The sequence below is a fragment of the Bos mutus genome, chromosome 2 (genome assembly GCF_027580195.1).
Source record: "Bos mutus isolate GX-2022 chromosome 2, NWIPB_WYAK_1.1, whole genome shotgun sequence".
NCBI classification, from domain to species: domain Eukaryota; kingdom Metazoa; phylum Chordata; class Mammalia; order Artiodactyla; family Bovidae; genus Bos; species Bos mutus.
In genome coordinates this window covers 109,626,556-109,646,418 of record NC_091618.1, presented here as the reverse complement: position 1 = coordinate 109,646,418, position 19,863 = coordinate 109,626,556, and the positions used below count along the sequence as shown (strand labels likewise).

The window sequence follows — 19,863 nt, the reverse complement described above, 5'->3', positions numbered from 1 at the left end:
TTCACCCATTTCCTGCTTCTAAAAACACATACTGCACCTAGCAAAGGTTTTATATTAGTTATGAGACAAAGAAGGAACAGGAACTAGCTCTGTAAATAAAAGGTTAATGGAAAAGCAAACGCTTTATATTAACTCCACCTTACAGCAACTATTAGTTATGTTATGCTTTGATCTTTTCATTTATGCTCACTCACATATATTATTGTCAATATCTTTGAAAAAATAAAAACATGTAAGAATAAGCATGTTAAGGACCTTTCACAAACCAAGTGACAGTAGGTTTTTATTAACATATCTTACAATGTTGATTATTCCTAGTTTTGTAATTTCTGCTTAATTATAAAGATTGATTTAGCTTCTACAGTAATGTACTGTATTTAAATGATCATTCATACAAGATATCACACCAGGACATTTTCTTGAATAATATACACACATCACTCTACCTTGGACCTGTTATTTTTAAAAGTAGGTTTATAAATGGGACTTATAAAAGTTATGGGGGAAAAATTAAAGTTCTAGTTTAGCAGCATGCATGTATGTAATTCAAGTACAATTTTCAACCAAGTGCTTTTTAAAATTTTACTGGTGACTAATTCACCAATATCAAAATAAACACTATCAAATACCCAAAATTTAATGTTAAGGCTAATATTTTCACTTCACATCCATATGCACAACCATAAAACATTCCATTTTAAATATGTAGTAATCAAAGTCTGAATACATTATACCATGTATATATAGCATCAGAGTTTCAAACTGTAGAATTATCCAAGTTCATGAATCCTGTAACAGTATTTCCTAGAGATGTAAATTAGCATTTTGCTCTTCAGTCACACTTACAAATGGTCTGGTATCCATAATGACCAATGCAAAAAATATGACAGGCTGAACTTATGATACAGTATTTTAAAAAGTAGCAATGTGTTGGAAAGGACAGCTACTTAATTAAACAGAATCATTCTAGTCTTTCAGAAAGTTATCTTAATATTTTGGAAATGTATATAAAAATAGCAAGCTATTTCCATGTGTTTTATTGTAGGTTCATAGGTAATCTTTTGATTTTTTGAACATACTTGAATATTTACTGTTCTATTTTAATGCAAGGCCATCATTTAAAGTCCATTTTTATATCCTGTAATATCATGTCATTCAACAATTTTTAGAACACAGATCTGTGATTTTATTTTACCATTAGATGTTTTTTAGTTTATTTTTACACATAAAAATGTAATTTTATATAACAAGCCATGGAAGTCCAAAGTACCAGGAATTGCTTGATAGTACTATATATATTAAATAATCATCAAATTATTGAATCATTTGGAAGAAAAATTGTGGCAGCAATATATAACATGCTTTTCTGTAATCTTCCTTCTGTAAGTACAGAGTGGGTTTTAGCTCAATCATTTCCATTCTTACTGACTTAAAAATCCTACAAACATAAACTGCTTTTCCCAGCAGCCTCAAACAAGAATGCAGGTGTACAGCTCACTCATGAGGATCATCACCACTGAGCCTTTTTTTTTTCCCTTTTAGGAATCCAAGCAGAAATAACAATGATTACACTGCACAAATACAATACAGATGAACCTCTTGAGCTGATGCTCCATTTGTGGGGAAGTCAGAGCTTTTTTCCAATCCAATCATTTAAACAAAAACTTGGTTGGTAATAAAAGGTGGGCATGCACAGAATCAAAATCTGCCATGTGTATGTTCTTAAAACTTCTGATTTTATAATAAAATCTATTTGCTATTACCGCAAGTAATTTATCCAAGTGAAATGGCAAATTTTGATTTTTAGGGACTCCCCCAACCACACAAATGCCCCCCTAAATGTACTGTATTATATTAACAGCAGCTATCTACTTATTTTACAACTATTTCAATTATTTACCTGGGGAGAATATTTATGAAATTCCTGAGAATGAATTAAGTTTTCAGCAAAGCCTTAAACTTTTAACAGATTCCTCACAATAAGAAAAAATTGTAAAGTTCTACTATTAGACCAACTTTTACTATACAATATTTCACATAAATCATGTTTTACATTTTTTTCTAATTACATACAGCAAAAATCTCAAATCAACACAAGAATGGCAGAGGGAAAGGATGCATTATGTTTAGCAGATGCAAATTAAAACACACAGATATAAAGAAGCAGTAAAACTTTAAATAAATCACACCCACTCTAAATATCAATGAAAAGCAGATATGCACTGTTGGGAGAATCATTTTAAAATGATTTTGTCAACAAGTTGTGCTTCTTATCAATTGTGGACTTAAACAAAAAAAGGACCACTAAAGAATGGTTTAACTTGTTACTTGTTATGCTCTCCAGATATTAAAAAAAAAATTATTATACCATTAATGTGATTACCAAGCACCTAATTTTGGAAAGGCTTTATAATGTATGTTTTCTTTTTTCCCTCAGCAAAAGCGTTAATCCCCCAAATTAAGTTAAAGCTTATTGTTGATAAATTCTTAATGAAAATGATATAATGCAATGCCAAGGTGGTGAGTCACAGCCCATTGTAATGTGGACCCCATCTTTTATTGATGTGATCAAAAGTATGAGAAATCCACTGTTGTTCAAGAACTTTGTATCTTTCTTTACAAATGTAGAGAGGCTTGCCTCGCCTAGAATAAAAAGAAAAAAAAAAAGCATTAAAATAATATAATACAATGAAGCTTTCACACACATTTTAAAAACTCTATGGCAAAAATCTCACCTAGGGAATTGGTTTATTTGTATTTCCTTAACACCATATGGGGAAAATATCCCCCCAATTAGAAACAGCTCTAAATTAATGACTGCCAGAATTTCTTAAAATAAAGAATAATTATTATTATCAACACAATTACAAAGCCAGGAATGGCACATTATTCTTACTGGCCAAAGCTGAATAAAACACGAGAATATATCCATGAACATCTAACCTAAGATCTCGGTCTTCCTCTCCATGAGCATCCAAATACACAGAACCCCAGAGGCAGAAGCGGTGGCCTCGAATGATGATAATCACTGATGCATTGATCAAAAGGAAAATCCCTGTTCCAGCACCACAGTTCTGAGAATGCTAAAAAATAAAAAAATGTAAATAGACTTCACAAGAAAAGAAAATGAATAATGCCCTAATTGTCTTCTAAATAATACAGAAATATTTAAATTTTTTAAAATCAGATTTCATCTAAGTTAAACTTATAATCTCATTCTTAATCCTTTATTAACAATACATTGGAAGAATTTGGATAAGGATTATCTAGGAAATCAATTAAGAGCTAACCTAAATCTAATTCAGAAGCTAGTGTCTAGAACAGCATATCTAACGGTTGTTCCACAGCATAACATCTAAACATATATTTCATTAAAGGGCAGGACAGGGGGGTAGAGAGAGGAACTGGAGCTGCACTTATGAAAGGTTTTACTCATAAAAAACCTTAAGTGGGTTTTTTTGTTGTTGTTGTTTTGTTTTTACCCTTCTACTGGATGTAAAACAACAACAAAATCAAGATCCTTATATGTATCATGTATTTAACTCAAAGAATAGTTAAATCTGAAGTTGGTTTGACCATATTTTTGTATGTAATACACACTGCATTGTATGTAAAACAAACCACATTTCCATGTGATATGAGATTTGAGTTTCCATAAATTTTAGACTATTTACTCTTGCTTACCAATACACATTCACAGTAACTTTGTTGCTTGCAGCAAAGTCCTTTCAGGCATACAAAAGTACCACAAACAAGGCAAACGGCAGGGTCTTTAGGAACCTTGGTGCAGACACTACAGGTTTTTCTGTGGTAGTACTGGAAAATGGTGTTATAATTTTCAGGCAACTGTAGAAGGTGTGGCAATTTCCATTTTGACTCTTGGATAAGCAACGCCTAAAACATTATTCAAAAATATTCATTAGTCCTATGCATTTAAGTTACTTATACAAAATATTTGTTTTTTAAAGGCTGTTTTTTTTTTTTTTTTTTTTTTTAAGAAATCTGTCTCCAAGAATGTGGCTTTTTCTTTCTTTATAAACACTCTTGCCATTTCCATTTTACAAAAGACTAAAATAGTCCTTCAAGAATTACCATTCTCAAAAAAAAAAAAAATTATCATTCTCTATTTTAATATATTCTATTTTAATTTAAGTCCCTTTGTGGCACCAGGGGTAAAGAACCCGTCTGCCAATGCAGGAGACATAAAGAGATGTGGGTTTGATCCCTGGGTCGGAAAGATACCCTGGAGAAGAGAGTGAATGGCTACCCACTCCAGTATTCTTGCCTGGAGAATCCCATGGACAGAGGAGCCTGGCGGGCTACAGTCCATGGGTCGCAAAGAGTGAGACACGACTGAGCAACTAAAACTTTCACGCTTTTTCAATTACTACATGATGTAAATTTTAGATTAAGCACCCTCAAACATTTAAATTTCTTATTACTTTAAAAGAAAAATATGAAATATAACTAAGGATGCAAGGAAAATATATGCAGATGTATTTTTTTAATATTCTTGATGCATAATTTTAAACAGTTACACGTTTTTCAAAACTAAGTTTTGGACCTTTCTTAGATAAGCAAAAGGACACTTGGTGGCTCAAATGGTAAAGAATCCGCCTGCCGTGCAGGAGACCCGAGTGTGATCAAACAATTCATTGGCTTTTTCTTTTGGGGAAGATCATGGTTATAATTTACATTTCTATTTCAGTACTTTATCATCTGGAGTTTCTTTTCTAGAAGATGAAAAATCTTACACCTCAAGCTGTTGAGAGCTTTTGTATCTGTCAGTGCTAGGGCTACAATTCTTTTCATAAATGTTGTCAGGAAGTATGAAAAAAAAATCAGTTAAATTTCCCTATAGGATATTTTGTTCTTGTACTTATATAAAAATACTGGAAATAGCATTTATGTTTTCTCTAAATGCTACTTCCTTAACAATTAAAACACATAAAATGTAGTATGAATCTATATTTTAAGAAACTGTATACAGGTTGGCAGTTTACCTGGTGATCTTCTCACAGTACTAACAGCCACAATACATCTTAATCAATGCAATAACCAATTATCCAGCTTGGTGTTTATCAGTAAGTTCATGGATAAAGTGGCCATGGAAGCAAGGATAAGGACAACATATGTGTTTACAATATGCATTTGTCATACTCAGTGCCCAGCTCTTGACTCCAAAGACTGCATATTCTGTGATGAGCTGATTAAATATGGAACCCTTGCATCAGTGGAAAGAACAGCAGTTTGTCCTCACTGACCTTGATACTTACCTAGATTAGGTTGTAAACTGCCCAGCAGCATACACCACATGGTCTCTAGTCAAAGGATTTTCTTCATACAGAAAGATGTAAGGCAAGAGGTGGATGTCTATGAATTAATTGATCTTAACTGGTAGTCAATCATCTGAAAAACTCACTGGTCTTTTAAATAATCAACTTCTTTGCTGATGAATTTTTAGATGGTACCAACTAGAAGAAAACACCTATAGAATGAGGTATATGGTCCTACAGAATGAGGTATATGAGCTAAACAAGCACCAGTACATAAGGGTGACTGCTCCCTTATAGATGGAATACACAGATTTGGGAACCAGGGAGTGCCATCTCTCATAATTAGACCTAAGATTTTGGTCTTTAATTTTTGTTTCCCTGATATTCTGGATTCTTCTGTGGTTTTAGTACTGTCATAAGGAAACCGTGTCCTATCCTCCATCAAGGGACATCTTAACAGTTCTACTGAATTAAAAACTAAATGTCTTTGACCATTCTAGGTTCCCTAGACCATTAGGAAGTATGAATTAAGTATTCTCTTACCTATTGGCATATCACCACTATAGCGAGTGTATCTCTTTTTACATACCTTTCCTTGTTCAGCATGTCTTTCAGTAAATGAATTTATCTCAAAACACCACTGAGATATAATATCAAATGCCGGAACTGGCCAATCCAGACAGGAGGCACTGATGAATGGATGTTCTGTTTGGTAGAATGTTGGCAGAAGTCCCAGGCAGCTGGAAAGAACTGAAAATTCTTCTTCTTCCTTTTAGATATAAAACAGAAAATTCTCAAGACATTTCTCATAAGCATTTCCCACTACAGATACTCTGTCATTCTCATCAATTACTTTTGGATAGTATGAAAACTTTCTTAACTGATTCAACTAAATAAAGGGAGTAAGAGGAGCAAAGAAAGAAAAAGGCTCCAAGCTGTTATAGCCAATATTCCCATAATATTTCTCTTTGAAATTTAACTCCTAAGTACCATAGCATCTGCTTCATTTATATATTTACATATTTTAAAAATAGCACTGTCAGTTATCTATAGACTCTCTGGTAGTCTATAGAATCTAGCTACACTAGGAAGTCAAATATTAATACGGAGCAAAAGGACAGTGACTTTTGGTTAAAAAGACATAGACTGTCAGTGTGGATAAAGAAGAACAGTGAAAACACGGAATTCACAATACATAGTGCTCTGCAGTCTCTGAAGGGATGTGCAGGCATGGTCTCAGGCCCCCCGTGAGTCATGCTCTTTCACATAGTTACATTCCTAGCCCTGGTGCCTTTATTCCTAGGCTTCTTTATCTGAGGCCTCGGGCAGGGGTCACTTTGACACTTCTGCCAAGGGCACCTTATGAAGGGAAAAAGGTGAAACCCTGACTCTGACTCAGTACCCCAGTTCCCCACTCTGACTCAGTACCCAGCACTTTTCCACTCCTGTCCCGACCCCCTCACCCACTCTCCACCTCAGAGTACATAACACTGAAAGAGCCTTCTGTTTGAGACTCCCTTAACATCTGTGCTGATCCATTTGACCCTCAACTGGTACACCATTTCATTCTATGAGGTGATGAATGAGGAATCAGCATTTTCCCTGGTTTTAGCCTCTTGCATATACTATCAATGGTAACTGATTTAAAGGCTTAACTCTTTCATCTGTGGCTTGCAGCTTTAATCATCCAGTCCAGTACCTAACAACTCAGTTCTCTCTCCCAGCTTAGCTGAGCTCCTGACATTTACGTGTATCCATTTTATTGATTTTTGCAAAGAACCAGATTTTGAACTCATGGATGGTCTACGGCCATATCACCCTGAACGTGCCTGATCTTGTCTGAACTCACTGATTTTCTCTACTGTTTCACTACTATGTCATTGATTTCTGCTTTGATTTTTGTAATTTTTTTAAACTTGCTTTGGATTTAATTTGCTCTATCCCTTTTTTCATGAAGTAAAAATTTAGATAAATGATTTTAGACCTTTCTTCTTTTCAAATATAAGCATTTGAAGCTGTATCTCTCCAAGAAATATTTTAGTGGCATTTCACAATTTTTCTATGCTGCATTTTCATTTTCACTCAGTTTAAATGTTCTCTGGTTTCCATGTGATTTCTACTTTGATACTTAAGTTATTTAGAACTATACTACTTAATTCTCACATACTTGGGGATTTGTGTATTTCTTTGTTATTGATTTTCTAATTTAATTCTGTGTGGTAAGAAAACTGTTTTGTGATTTCAATTCTTTTAAATTTATTGTTACTTGCTTTATGGGTTGGCATATGGTATATTCTAGGTGAATGGGCCATGTGCATTTTTAAAAATATGCATTCTGTTATTACTGTCTGGTGAAATATCCTATAGATGTCAGTTATATCAAGTTGAATAATAGTATAGTTCAAGTCTCATTTATCCCAGTTGATTTTCTATTTGTTATTGATTACTAAGAAAGAACATTGAAGCTTGCAGCTGTAATTGTGGATTGTCTATTTCTTCTTTCAATTCTGTCAATTTTTATGTAATTTGAGGTTCTGTTGTTTCATGCATATATATTTATAACTGTTATATCTTCCTGCTCTATTGATAAAAAAAAATGAATCTAAACTATTTAATGCAATAGTCAATTATTTAAGAGAGAAGGAATAATCAACGGCTTAATTCTGCTATACTGCATGCAGGCTTCAAAGACCATAAATATGATAAGTAATTTAACTCTCACAGAAAATTCCCTGAAAATGAATGACAAATAATGACAGGGTCATAATCCTATAAACACAGCTTGATTTACTTACCTTCTGGTTTCCTACTTTCTTTTCCACTTTTTTGCCTACTCATACTGACCCACAGTTTTATAAACTAGATTAAATCAGTGATCATTCATTCAAGTTTTAATTGGCTACAAATTGAATATTTTTAAATTCTAAAATTATATAAATGCCATCAGATCTTTAAACAACCAGCTTGCTGATCAACATAATATCCTTCAAAAAGGATATTAAAAGCCAGTGATGATTAGTAATAAATATATCAATATGAAAAATATATCAATATGAAAAAATATATCAATATGAATACTATCATTTGTTCAAGTACTGGGATTTATTATCACAGATCTAATCAAAAACTCCTCTAACATAAAATATTAGTAATATTACCATAAAAATGGATGGATACTAACAAATAAAAAAGTAACAATAATAGTAAATATTCTAAATATCTACTCCTTTGAGTTGGAGTAACATATTCTTGTATGGGGGGTTTCCCTGGTGGCTCGACAGTAAAGAAATCTGCCTGGAATGCAAGAGACCTGGGTTTGATCCCTGAGTGGGGAAGATCCCCTGGAGAAGGGAATGGTTACCCACTACAGTTTTCTTGACTGGAGAATTCCATGGACAGAGGAGCCTGCAGGCTACAGATCACAGGGTCACAAAGAGTTAGACACAGCTGAGCGACCTAACGCTTTCACCTTCATCTTTGTATGGCAGTTCTGGATATTGATATAAGCATAATATTGTATCGGTATTTTTTTTAAATTAGTTAGTTATTTTAAAAAAAAGGTTCCCTACTCTCTATCCAAACTTATACCTGGCAGCTAGGTAAATCTTCCCCAAAAAGGTGGTGCTGAAGAAGGCTGGTGATTCTGAGAAATGGTAAGCAGAAGTCCTGTAAGTATTTTTCCATGGATTCAGGAGACCAAGCAACAGGGATAATCTAAAGTTAAAAAAGAAAATCAGAACAATTCATTCTATTAATGTAATAGACATAGCTTAAAAAGTCATGTTCATAATGTCAAGAAAATCTAAATTTTTAAATAACCACTACATCTGGTCTTAGAGCATACCGTTGCACACTCCTGAGTTCCTTCTTCATGGTATAACTTTCCTTTAGACAGTTCACTTATCACAAAGCTCAATAACACTTCATAAGACTTTTCTGCATCACAAGTATTCTGGAAAAATTAAAAAGTAATTTCATTAGTCACTGAAAATTACAAAAACATTTACATTAGAAAGAATACTTTTTCTCAAGCATGTAAAGTTCACTTTCTCAAAATCTGTGTACAACAGCACACCTCTGGATGCACAATGAAATCAGGAAGGGTATTAAAGCTATTCCAATACTTCCTTGGAATATAAGTTACATAATATATGTGTAAATGAACATATCTAAGTCATATCTTTTGTCCCAGTAATTCTCATTCCTGGAAATTCTTTCCTAAGGAAATAATCTCAAAGGAAAAAAATAACTTTATGCCCATGACAATCACCAAAGCATTGTAACAGTAGAAAATTAGAAATGACTAACAAAAGGAAGCAGTTACCTAAATTATGACATATCAGACTATTTTATAGGCAGCAAATATAACAAATTTGAGCTACATAAAAAAGTGTTTATGGTGTGATATGAAAAAAGCTAACAGAAGTTATCGTTATAATGATACAATTGTTATAATTATACAAATCATATATGCACGAAATATAATATGGACCCCAAATTATTTTCTTTTACAAGTTCTCTCAAATTCCTCGAGTACAACTTGTTAAAACAATTTAATATAAAAATAAACAGGACCATATGTTTATTACAAAATTACAAATGACATTAAATAACAGTCTACAAATTAAATAAGCTTAATGACTATACTTTTTATAAGAAAGGAAAAATAATGGCTATTAATAAATTTAAGTTTATTTCAATAATGCTTTTCACATAAAGAAATGTACTTTTTACATTCACTGAAGTATTAAAAGGTGTTGCAAATTACTGTAAAGTATAAATTACAATAAAAGTAATAACTTGGTTGTGATGTTGTTTATTCTGTTCATTAACTACATTTTAAAAATAGTAAAATATAAGAACTCAGCAAGCACTGTGGGATACACGTTTAACCTGAATTTTTAAGGCGCTGATAGGACCACAGAATTTATCATTTGACGATACATCCTTTCTCACATGTTACTGTGCTCTCTTCAATTAGACTGTAAATTCCAAAATGTCAGAAACTATACTTTATATCTTCTATGTCACCGTTTACATAACAAAAATCTGAGTAATAAACACTTGCTGGCTAACTGATAGGATTTATTTTGGATTTTGGTAGTGGAGTTTTTGACCTTGGAACTTGACTGGATGTCTCTCTTTTTTTAATCAATTATTTGCATTATCTTTAATTACCCCTCTGCTTTCTGCCATGTTGCAGCCATGTAGTATGATCATGTCTTGATAAACTATAAAGTCTCTGATGCAGCAACTGCTATCCTGATATCATGTGACCTACTTCACCCTTGCCTAATTAATCAGCAGGATTATTGATCACTTGCCAAATATGTGATTTGTAGTTTACATATAATTTGCAAGAATCCATATCCCACTGGATATCAAAACAGCAACATATTATGTTTTTAGAATTGATTTAATAAGAGTAGCTCTTGAATAAGCAACTAAAAAAAAATATTACCACAATTTTGCGTTTTGTTAATTAATGTGACATATTTAATGTTGTGAATATATACAAGACAGCCTAAAAGTCTAATTCAAAACACACTCCTTTGAGTAAAAGATTTATAGAGCCTAACAACAGAAATGTTTTTCAAGTAAAATACTTTCCTACTTAGGGGGAAAATATTCCCCCACAATGATACTCATATCACCCAAGCAAGTTATTGAGTGATAACTAGCTTTTAAATTATTATCAAAATCATTTTAAGTATTTTTTTTACAAACAAGAAATACTATATCAGATCAGAAAGTCAAATATAATGTAGCAGTCATTGTTTTGTATTGAAAACTCTCTCACTAGAAGAGTATTAGGTAAGAAAATAACTTTATTTCATGCATAAGAAGTCTTAGGAAATCATATTTTACATCAGCAATATCTGAATAAAGCAAAGAGTAGGCTCTTTGGTAAAGCTAAGAAGATAAGCTTTAATAAGTAAAGCTTTAATTTTTTAAGAAGTAAAGCTTAAGAAGAAGATTTCTGAGACCATGAATAAAAGACCTAGGATCATGATAAGAAGAATCCTGTGGGAGAAGTGGCAAATGTATGTGACTTAAGAAGAGAATTTAAGGGTTGAGAGATGCAACAGATGCTTTTCTGGGTAGATGCTTTGTCTAAATTACAGTGCTTCTTAACTTTTGGGGGTGACAGGCCCTTTGAATATATGCTAGATGCTATGGTCCTAAAGTGAAGTTAAGTCTCTCAGTCGTGTCCGACTCTTTGCGATCCCATGGACTGTAGCCCACCAGGCTCCTCCGTCCATGGGATTCTCCAGGCAAGAATACTGGAGTGGGTTGCCATTTCCTTCTCCAGGGGCTCTTCCTGATCCAGGGATTGAACCCAAGTCTCCCGCATTGTGGGCAAACACGTTAACCTCTGAGCCACCAGGGAAGCCATGGTCCCAAACCCAAAAGCAAATCAAAGGGAAAGAAGCCCAGACTAAGAAATCCTGGTATAAATACTCTTAACAGAAATTCCACTAACCAAAACAACACAATTTATACTGATTTTAATAATCATTTTTTCCCCAACTAAACCTCATTATCAAATTAACTCTAAAATCTCTTTGAAAAATACATAGGAGCTATGTATTTTATTTACCAAATTAGGTCTGTTTTTCATTGGAATTATCACACCTGACGATAAGGAATTACAAGGATGAGATGAATAAATGAGATTCAATGAAGAAAGGAAAGAAGAGACTAAAAGAGGAAAGAAGAGCTAAAGAAAGAAGGAAATTTTTTAAAGGAGGAATGAACAATACAAAATAATTACAGAAATCACAGTGATATCTCATTATTCATAAATATTACTGCTGCTGTAATTTACAATCCTGTAGATATACAGGATTATTGGCTTTTCCTACCATTGATCTAAGCATAAATGCATAAATGTACATTTTTTTAAAATAGTAAAATATAAGAACTGAGCAAGCACTGTGGGATATATGTTTATGTACCTAAAAAGTACATTTATGCTTAGATCTATGGTAGGAAAAGCCAATAATGTGGCAAACCAAAAGCAATTTATATAGCTATAAATTTCTAATTTATGTTCTGATAAGAATCTGCTTCATATTAAATGTTTTATTAAGCATTTTTAAAAACAGTTAACAATGATCAAAGTGAGAAAACTGACAGAACAGTTACCTAAATTACTTCATGTTCCTTTCATCATAGATTTACAATTGTCTAATTTTCTGTCAGTACGTCTCATTTTTGGAGAAGGCAATGGCATCCCACTCCAGTACTCTTGCCTGGAAAATCCCATGGACGGAGGAGCCTGGTAGGCTGCAGTCCATGGGGTCGCTAAGAGTCGGACATGACTGAGCGACTTCACTTTGACTTTTCACTTTCATGCATTGGAGAAGGAAATGGCAACCCGCTCCAGTGTTCTTGCCTGGAGAATCCCAGGGACAGGGGAGCCTGGTGGGCTGCCGTCTCTGGGGTCGCACAGAATCGGACACGACTGAAGCGACTTAGCAGCAGCAGCAGGTCTCATTTTAGAGAAAAGTCAGATGAACAGATTTAGAACCAAATTATATGAGAAAATGTTTAAATTTATACTTTTTCATGATTAGAAAACTTACTGAAAAAAATTTCAACAATGGCACAGCATAGAAACCAGTTATATCTGATTTGAATATAAATAATCCAAAATATCAGATTAGAGTACATTTAGGGAAACAAAAATATTTAGAAGAAAGAAAGAACTGTAGGAGGCAAATTATCCAAGAATCAGCTAGAAGCAAGAAGGAAAAACCACTGAAGGACAAGACAAAAACTCATTTTGTTATTTAGGAATTTTAAAGAGAATTTTAGAAACAGAGGGGCCCTTATATAGCATATGTTATAAACGTCTCATTTACCTATGAGAAGGTTGAGGTTCTCAGAGTTTTATGTCTTGAACAAAAAAGTAGTATCTCTATTCAGTGGCAGAAGCTTAGCCTCATACTCAGGTTCAATGTCCAACAACCAGTATTTCTAAATTAAGATATAACAAACTTCATGATGATACTACAGTAAATTTCTGGATATATCATCATGATTTAGGAAGACTAGTGATAAAAGTGAAGGTTATACTGAATATATTTCATGTATCTATAACTGGTTTTCTCTTCTTTAATACCAGTAGATATGATTTTAACAGAAACTTTTCAGTGTGATTTAAAACTTCTCTAAAAAGTCTATAAACCAACCAAAAATACTTCTTTTTAAAAAAAGAGTCTACAGAACAAAGAAAAGTTTCAATTTTCACTACACTTATTATTTTTTCCTGCCAACTTTCCCAAATAAACAAGGAAGTAGGTTGTAGGAGTGAGACAGAACTTAGTGACTGAGCATGCATTCTTCTTATTTCACCTGTGTCTAAGTCAAACTACTCACTCAGTTTTTTGGTTCGACAGTACACATCTCATTTGTCTTCAAGCCATTGAAAATACTTACATTTAACTAAACTTGCACAATTTTTCTAAATTGTTCACATAATTCTTAAACATGGGGAAAAAGTAGTTTTTAAAAAGGTATAACTCCAGGAGAGGGATCCCAAACAAAGGCAATGCCAAAGAATGCTCAAACTACTGCACAACTGCATTCATCTCACACACTAGTAAACTAATGCTCAAAATTCCTCAAGCCAGGCTTCAACAGTACGTGAACCGTGAACTTCCAGATATTCAAGCTGGATTTAGAAAAGGCAAAGGAGCCAGAGTTCAAATTGCCAGCATCCGTTGGATCATCGAAAAAGCAAGAGAGTTCCAGAAAAACATCTACTTCTGCTTTATTGACTATGCCAAAGCCTTTGACTATGTGGATCACAATAAACTGTGGAAATTCTTAAAGAGCTGGGAATACCAGACCACCTGACCTGCCTCCTGAGAAATCTGTATGCAGGTCAGGAAGCAATGGTTAGAACTGGACATAGAACAACAGACTGGTTCTAAATCGGCAAAGGAGTACATCAAGGCTGTATATTGTCACCCTGCTTATTTAACTTATATGCAGAGTTCAAAATGAGAAATGCCAGGTTGGATGTAACACAAGCTGGAATCAAGATTGCCAAGAGAAACATCAATCACCTCAGATATGCAGATGACACCACCCTTATGGCAGAAAGTGAAGAGGAACTAAAAAGCCCCTTGATGAAAGTGAAAGTGGAGAGTGAAAAAGTTGGCTTAAAGCTCAACATTCAGAAAACTAAGATCATGGCATCCAGTCCCATCACTTCATGGGAAATAGATGGGAAAACAGTAGAATCAGTAAGAGACTTTATTTTGGGGGGCTCCAAAATGATTGCAGGTGGTCACTGCAGCCATGAAATTAAAAGATGCTTGCTCCTTGGAACAAAAGTTATGACCAACCTAGACGGCATTTAAAAAGCAGAGACATTAGTTTGCCAACAAAGGTCCATCTAGTCAAAGCTATGGTTTTTCTAGTAGTCATGTATGGATGTGAGAGTTGGACTAAAAGAAAGCTGAGTGCCGAAGAATTGATGCTTCTGAACTGTGGTGTTGGAGAAGACTCTTGAAAGTCCTCAGACTGCAAGGAGATCCAACCAGTACATCCTAAAGGAAATCAGTCCTGAATATTTATTGAAAGGACTGATGCTAAAGCTGAAACTGAAACTCCAATCCTTTGGCTACCTGATGCGAAGAACTGACTCAGTGGAAAAGACCCAGATGCTGGGAAAGATTGAAGGCAGGAGGAGAAGGGGATGCCAGAGGATGAGATGGTTGGATGGCATCACTGACTCAATGGACATGAGTTTGAGTAAACTCTGGGAGTTGGCGATGGACAGGGAGGCCTGGCATGCTAGAATCCATGGGGTCGCAAAGAGTGGGACACGACTGAGTGACTGGACTGAACTGAACTCCAGAGGATCTTCCAGACCCAGGGATAGAACTTGCATCTCCTGTGTCTCCTGCATTGCAGGTGGATTCTTTACCCTCTGAGCCCGAGGGGAAGCCCCAAGAAAAGGCAAGGATTTTTAAATCTACAAGTAGTGAGTCAAAAGTGATCTTTGGATTGTGACTGGGAATGAGGCAAGGAGAAGAAAAGATGACAGATAAGTAAAACAGTTAAGCCTACATACATTTTATTACTTGCCAACTATGATGATGTAAGTTTTATAACTTCTGGAAGTTCAAGGCTGGCAGCAAAAGCAAAACAAAACTGTCCAGATACAAAAAGGGAAAGGCCAAGGTTTATAGATAGACAAAAAAGACCTCACTCTGCAAGGAAAACATTTTTAACTTTTTTAACCTGACGGTGCTCCATCTCCAATTAAAATACTGTTAACAATTCACTTTGCTTTTCAAACACCTAATCTCATTCATTCATACCACCAATTTAAATGAGTTCACCAAACTACTAAATGATAAATTTAGACAAGACACTAACCTTTTTGAGGGCTCCTGTGTGTTTCCAGGCTGACCTATCTTCCTCATTGCATTTAACTGAAAGTGCCACAAGACCTTGTGTATACAGTAGGGTAAAAAGCACCTTCACAATGCAGGTGAAGTGGTCTATGAGAGAAAGAGAAGATCATTATTTCTTTGAAATCTAGACATCTTATACTCAAGATAACCTCACAAATACATGCCTTTCCTTGCATGTGTAACTGGCTGTTGTTCAACAATAAAATGTGGTATTGTATTTGTGACCCAACAGACCTGAAATTATGGAATCAAATTTCCTTTATTCATCTACATAATATACAAATAAGAGGCTTTTAGCACAGTGGGAAGTGTGCTCTGTCTCAACCTCAGAATAATGCTGTAATCTTGGCAAATCTCCTTACTGCACATCGTGTGCTTAATAACCAGGCCTGGGAGTCTAAAAACCAACAATTTACCTGCTTCCAATATCATATGATGAGTAGTACAATACAGACCTTCTAAAGTAAAAAAGAAAAGAATAAAATCCCAATATTTTAACTACTCTGAATTTTAAAACAATGAAAACTGTTATAATGCAAAAATAGTGGTAACAATACACAAAATGCCTGGCACACATTAGGTACTTAAAAAAATGGTAACTTAACCATCATAACGAACATTTATATACACCTAATAACATAAAAAATTTTTTCAAATGTCTCCTTTCAATCTTCGTAACAGTCTCAGCTGGATAACTGAGCTTCAAAAGATGTGCTTGTGATAACAAAGCTAATAACCACTCACATCTGAACTTGAATCCTTCAGTTATTCCTATTATATTATGCTACTACCCTAGTAAACGGCTACTACCACTTAATCAGTTGTTAAATTAAGAAACTTGTAGACATCCTTGATACTTTCCTATGTCTTTCTCCCCACAGTAAAACAATCACCAAATCCCATCAATTCTTTTTAAATATCTTTCAAATGAGTCCCAACACCGTGGACCATGCGTCCATCACTTCTTGCCCACACCTATTAATTTCAGCCTAAATAGTTGTGTCAGGGGTTCCTAAGACCACTTTGAGACTTGACGATTCACTAGGAAGACTCACAAGACAGCAGATAGTCTTATGATTTATTACAGCAAAAAATACAAAGGAAAAGAAAAAGGCATATTGGGTGAAGTTCAGAGGAAACTTTCAGGAGTCCTCTTCCTGCAGAGTAACACAGGATGTGTCCATCAAGGTGCTGGGACAGTATGTCTGAAATACAAACCCGCGAATTCATTAAGAGGCTCTGCCCAAGGTTTTTATTGGGAGCTGATCACACAGAGGTACCCACGGCCTGGCACATACCTCCCAGGAAGAAAACAAGTACATTCATCATAAACTACACTGTCTGTACAGTTTGGGCATAGAGAGCCAGTTTTATCAGTGGGATGATGGAAACCCTCCTGAAATCAAAGATCCCAGATACCAGTCAAGGGCTGACCTTGGAAGCAGGTCTTTCAAAGGATAGCAGTCAGGCCTTCTCCTTTCTGAACTCTTTTCTGCACAGCAGTTTATCTGCATGACCTGCCCCCTGCAATCTTTTTTGTTTGTTTATTATAGCAAGACGGATCTTTTAAAAAGAAGTATTCAGCATCCTTCCACTGGGTCTCTGTACAAATGAAAACATTTCCTCTTTGGAGCCTTCAGTTAGTCAGATGACACCTTAAAATCATGCCCTAAGGAAGAATCTTGCCTGATTTGAAATTTGTGTGTGTTTCTGTGTATGTGTGCAGTGTGCCTGCAAACATATGCATACATACACACACATGCTGTCTCTTACCAATACTGATGGGTTGGGGTGGGAACTTGATGTAAGCTGAGCCAGAGTACTTATTTGGGATTTTTAAACTGGAGGTAAAGGGAAGGTGTAAAGATGTGAGTCTGGAAATATCAGGCGTCATGTTCCTAGTCTACGGCAGAGACTGTCTAAGGCCAAAGTGAATGAAGCAGAGCCACAGAGTTAGAAGGATAGATCCAAGATGGCAAGAACTCTGCCAGCATCTGAAGCCCTGGTTCTGATCATCCTTAGGACTCCAATTCCTATAGTATGGTTATGTGAGTCCATTCATGCTCTTTGTGCTTATAAGCTACCTCTAAATAGATTTCTAAACATCCCAATGCCTAGGTAGCTAACACATGCCAGGTTACAGACAATGAGAACTTAGGGTCTGGATAGTGAGAGAAACAGATGGCTATATGTATGTTCAGCGTGTGATGTGAGCAATAGGAAGAGTACTGTAAACTGCCCAGTGTAACTAGACTGTAAGTAGTGATCCATGAGAGATGAAGCTAGAAATGTAACCTGTATGCTGAAGACCAAAGGTTGTAAACTGAAGGCTACTTGTCTGAATGCAACCTGGAGAGATGTTTATCTTGCTTTGTTTTTAGTTACTGACATTTAAAAATTGGACACATTGGACACTTCTTGTAAAAGTCCAGATTTCCACTTATAGGAAGATCTGACAGTATTGGGCCCACATTCTTACATGCTGACAATTATCTGGAGCTAAATAGTAACTGCCCTCTTGGGCCAAGCATACTTGCCACAGTCCCCAATCCCCAATTATATCAAACCAAAGACATCATTGTTAACAATGGATTTCGGCTATGAAGCCTAAATTGTTTAGGTTTAAATTCTGACTCTTCTGATCTTAGGCAAGTTAGTTAAACACTCTGCTTTTTCATCTGTTAAAGTAGGTGGATAATAACACCTACTTTAAAGGGGTTAAGTGAAATGATGGTTCAGCTTAAAACAGTGGATTGGCAGTGGCAATAAGTAAATATCTGTTATTATTATTACTATCTATGTTACTTGTTTCGTATCTGTAAGTTTTTTATTTACAGAACTTAGACTGGGCAATGAGAAGTAATTTTAAGCAGTACAATGATAATATTAGATTTGAATTTTAAAATACTGCTGCTTCTTAGGAGAAAGGCACTAAAACAAGACTAGAGGCAAGAATACCTATTAGCAGATAGCAAAAGCACTCTAGCACATGTCAAATTAGAGGCGCTGTTGAAAAGAATGGGCTGAATTAGAGAAATATTTAAATGACAGAAATTATAGAATTTAGTACAGCTTTCAAGGTAGAAAATAATGATAGTCTCTCATTCTACAAAGGGTAAATATCAACAGTAGTAGTATTGACTAAAATAGAAAATGGAGGAAGAGAGCAAGCATGGATGGGAAGAAGATGAATTAATATATATGTTGAGTTTGAGGAATATGTAACATTATGTGTACAAGTGTATAATATGTACACATTCCTCAAACATATAATATGTTTGAGGAATATGTAACATGTGTAATGTGTGTAACATGTGTAATATGTAACATGAGGAATATGTACACATGTAACATACATGTGTAATATGTATACAAGTGTATAATATGTACACATTCCTCAAACATATGTTTGAGGAATATGTAACATTATGTGTACAAGTGCAGCTCACCAGGGAGCTGTAGACTGGCAGGAGATATTTGGAATCATCAAAGAATAGGAAAGGATGGTATCATCAAAATTTTAAAAATTCATAATGATTAAATGTTTAATAACAGAATTTGTCTACTAAGCACAAACAAAATGATTTTAACCAGGAAGTCAAGTATACTGCCTAGAAACACTACTCACATATAGTTTTTTCTCATTATAAACTACAGAAATTAATTTTTAATTTAAAAGAAATGATGTACTTAAAGAAACAACAGCCACTTTCAGCATAATTTTAGCTTCTTGTTATAGGAAAGTACCATTTTTTAAGTTATTTTGTCTACCTTGATTATCATCATATCTAAAATAATTAAACTGGCAGTTTAAAGTTACAGATTAAACTTAAGTTCTCATGTTCACTCATTCATTTAAGAAATATTTATTTACTGAATACTTGCCATGTGTGAAATCAATGTCTTTTAGAGACTTAGGGAAAAAACAAAGGAATCGCTCATTTGAGGTGTATATTAAGTCAACAGGTTATTATCTTCCAAAGTTAAAATAGAGAGCTGCTGCTGCTGCTGCTAAGTCACTTCAGTCGTGTCCGACTCTGTGCGACGCCATAGACGGCAGCCCACCAGGCTCCACCGTCCCTGGGATTCTCCAGGCAAGAATACTGGAGTGGGTTGCCATTTCCTTCTCCAATGTAGGAAAGTGAAAAGTG

General features: G+C 34.8%; 1 protein-coding gene across 6 annotated transcripts in view; it reads right to left on the bottom strand.

Moving 5' to 3' along the window:
• Positions 1 to 265: 265 nt before the first annotated feature.
• Positions 266 to 19,863, bottom strand: part of UBR3 (ubiquitin protein ligase E3 component n-recognin 3) — a 204,981-nt gene continuing 185,383 nt past the window's right edge. For all 6 annotated transcript variants that reach the window (XM_070358202.1, XM_070358205.1, XM_070358208.1 and 3 more), the window contains 7 exons: positions 15,675 to 15,799; positions 9,121 to 9,228; positions 8,865 to 8,990; positions 5,866 to 6,045; positions 3,685 to 3,894; positions 2,944 to 3,083; positions 266 to 2,643 (listed from right to left, as the gene is read on the bottom strand). In XM_070358202.1, the coding sequence (XP_070214303.1) occupies positions 2,526 to 2,643; positions 2,944 to 3,083; positions 3,685 to 3,894; positions 5,866 to 6,045; positions 8,865 to 8,990; positions 9,121 to 9,228; positions 15,675 to 15,799 (1,007 nt within the window). In that variant the 3' untranslated portion in view covers positions 266 to 2,525. The remainder of the gene's footprint in view (positions 2,644 to 2,943; positions 3,084 to 3,684; positions 3,895 to 5,865; positions 6,046 to 8,864; positions 8,991 to 9,120; positions 9,229 to 15,674; positions 15,800 to 19,863) is intronic.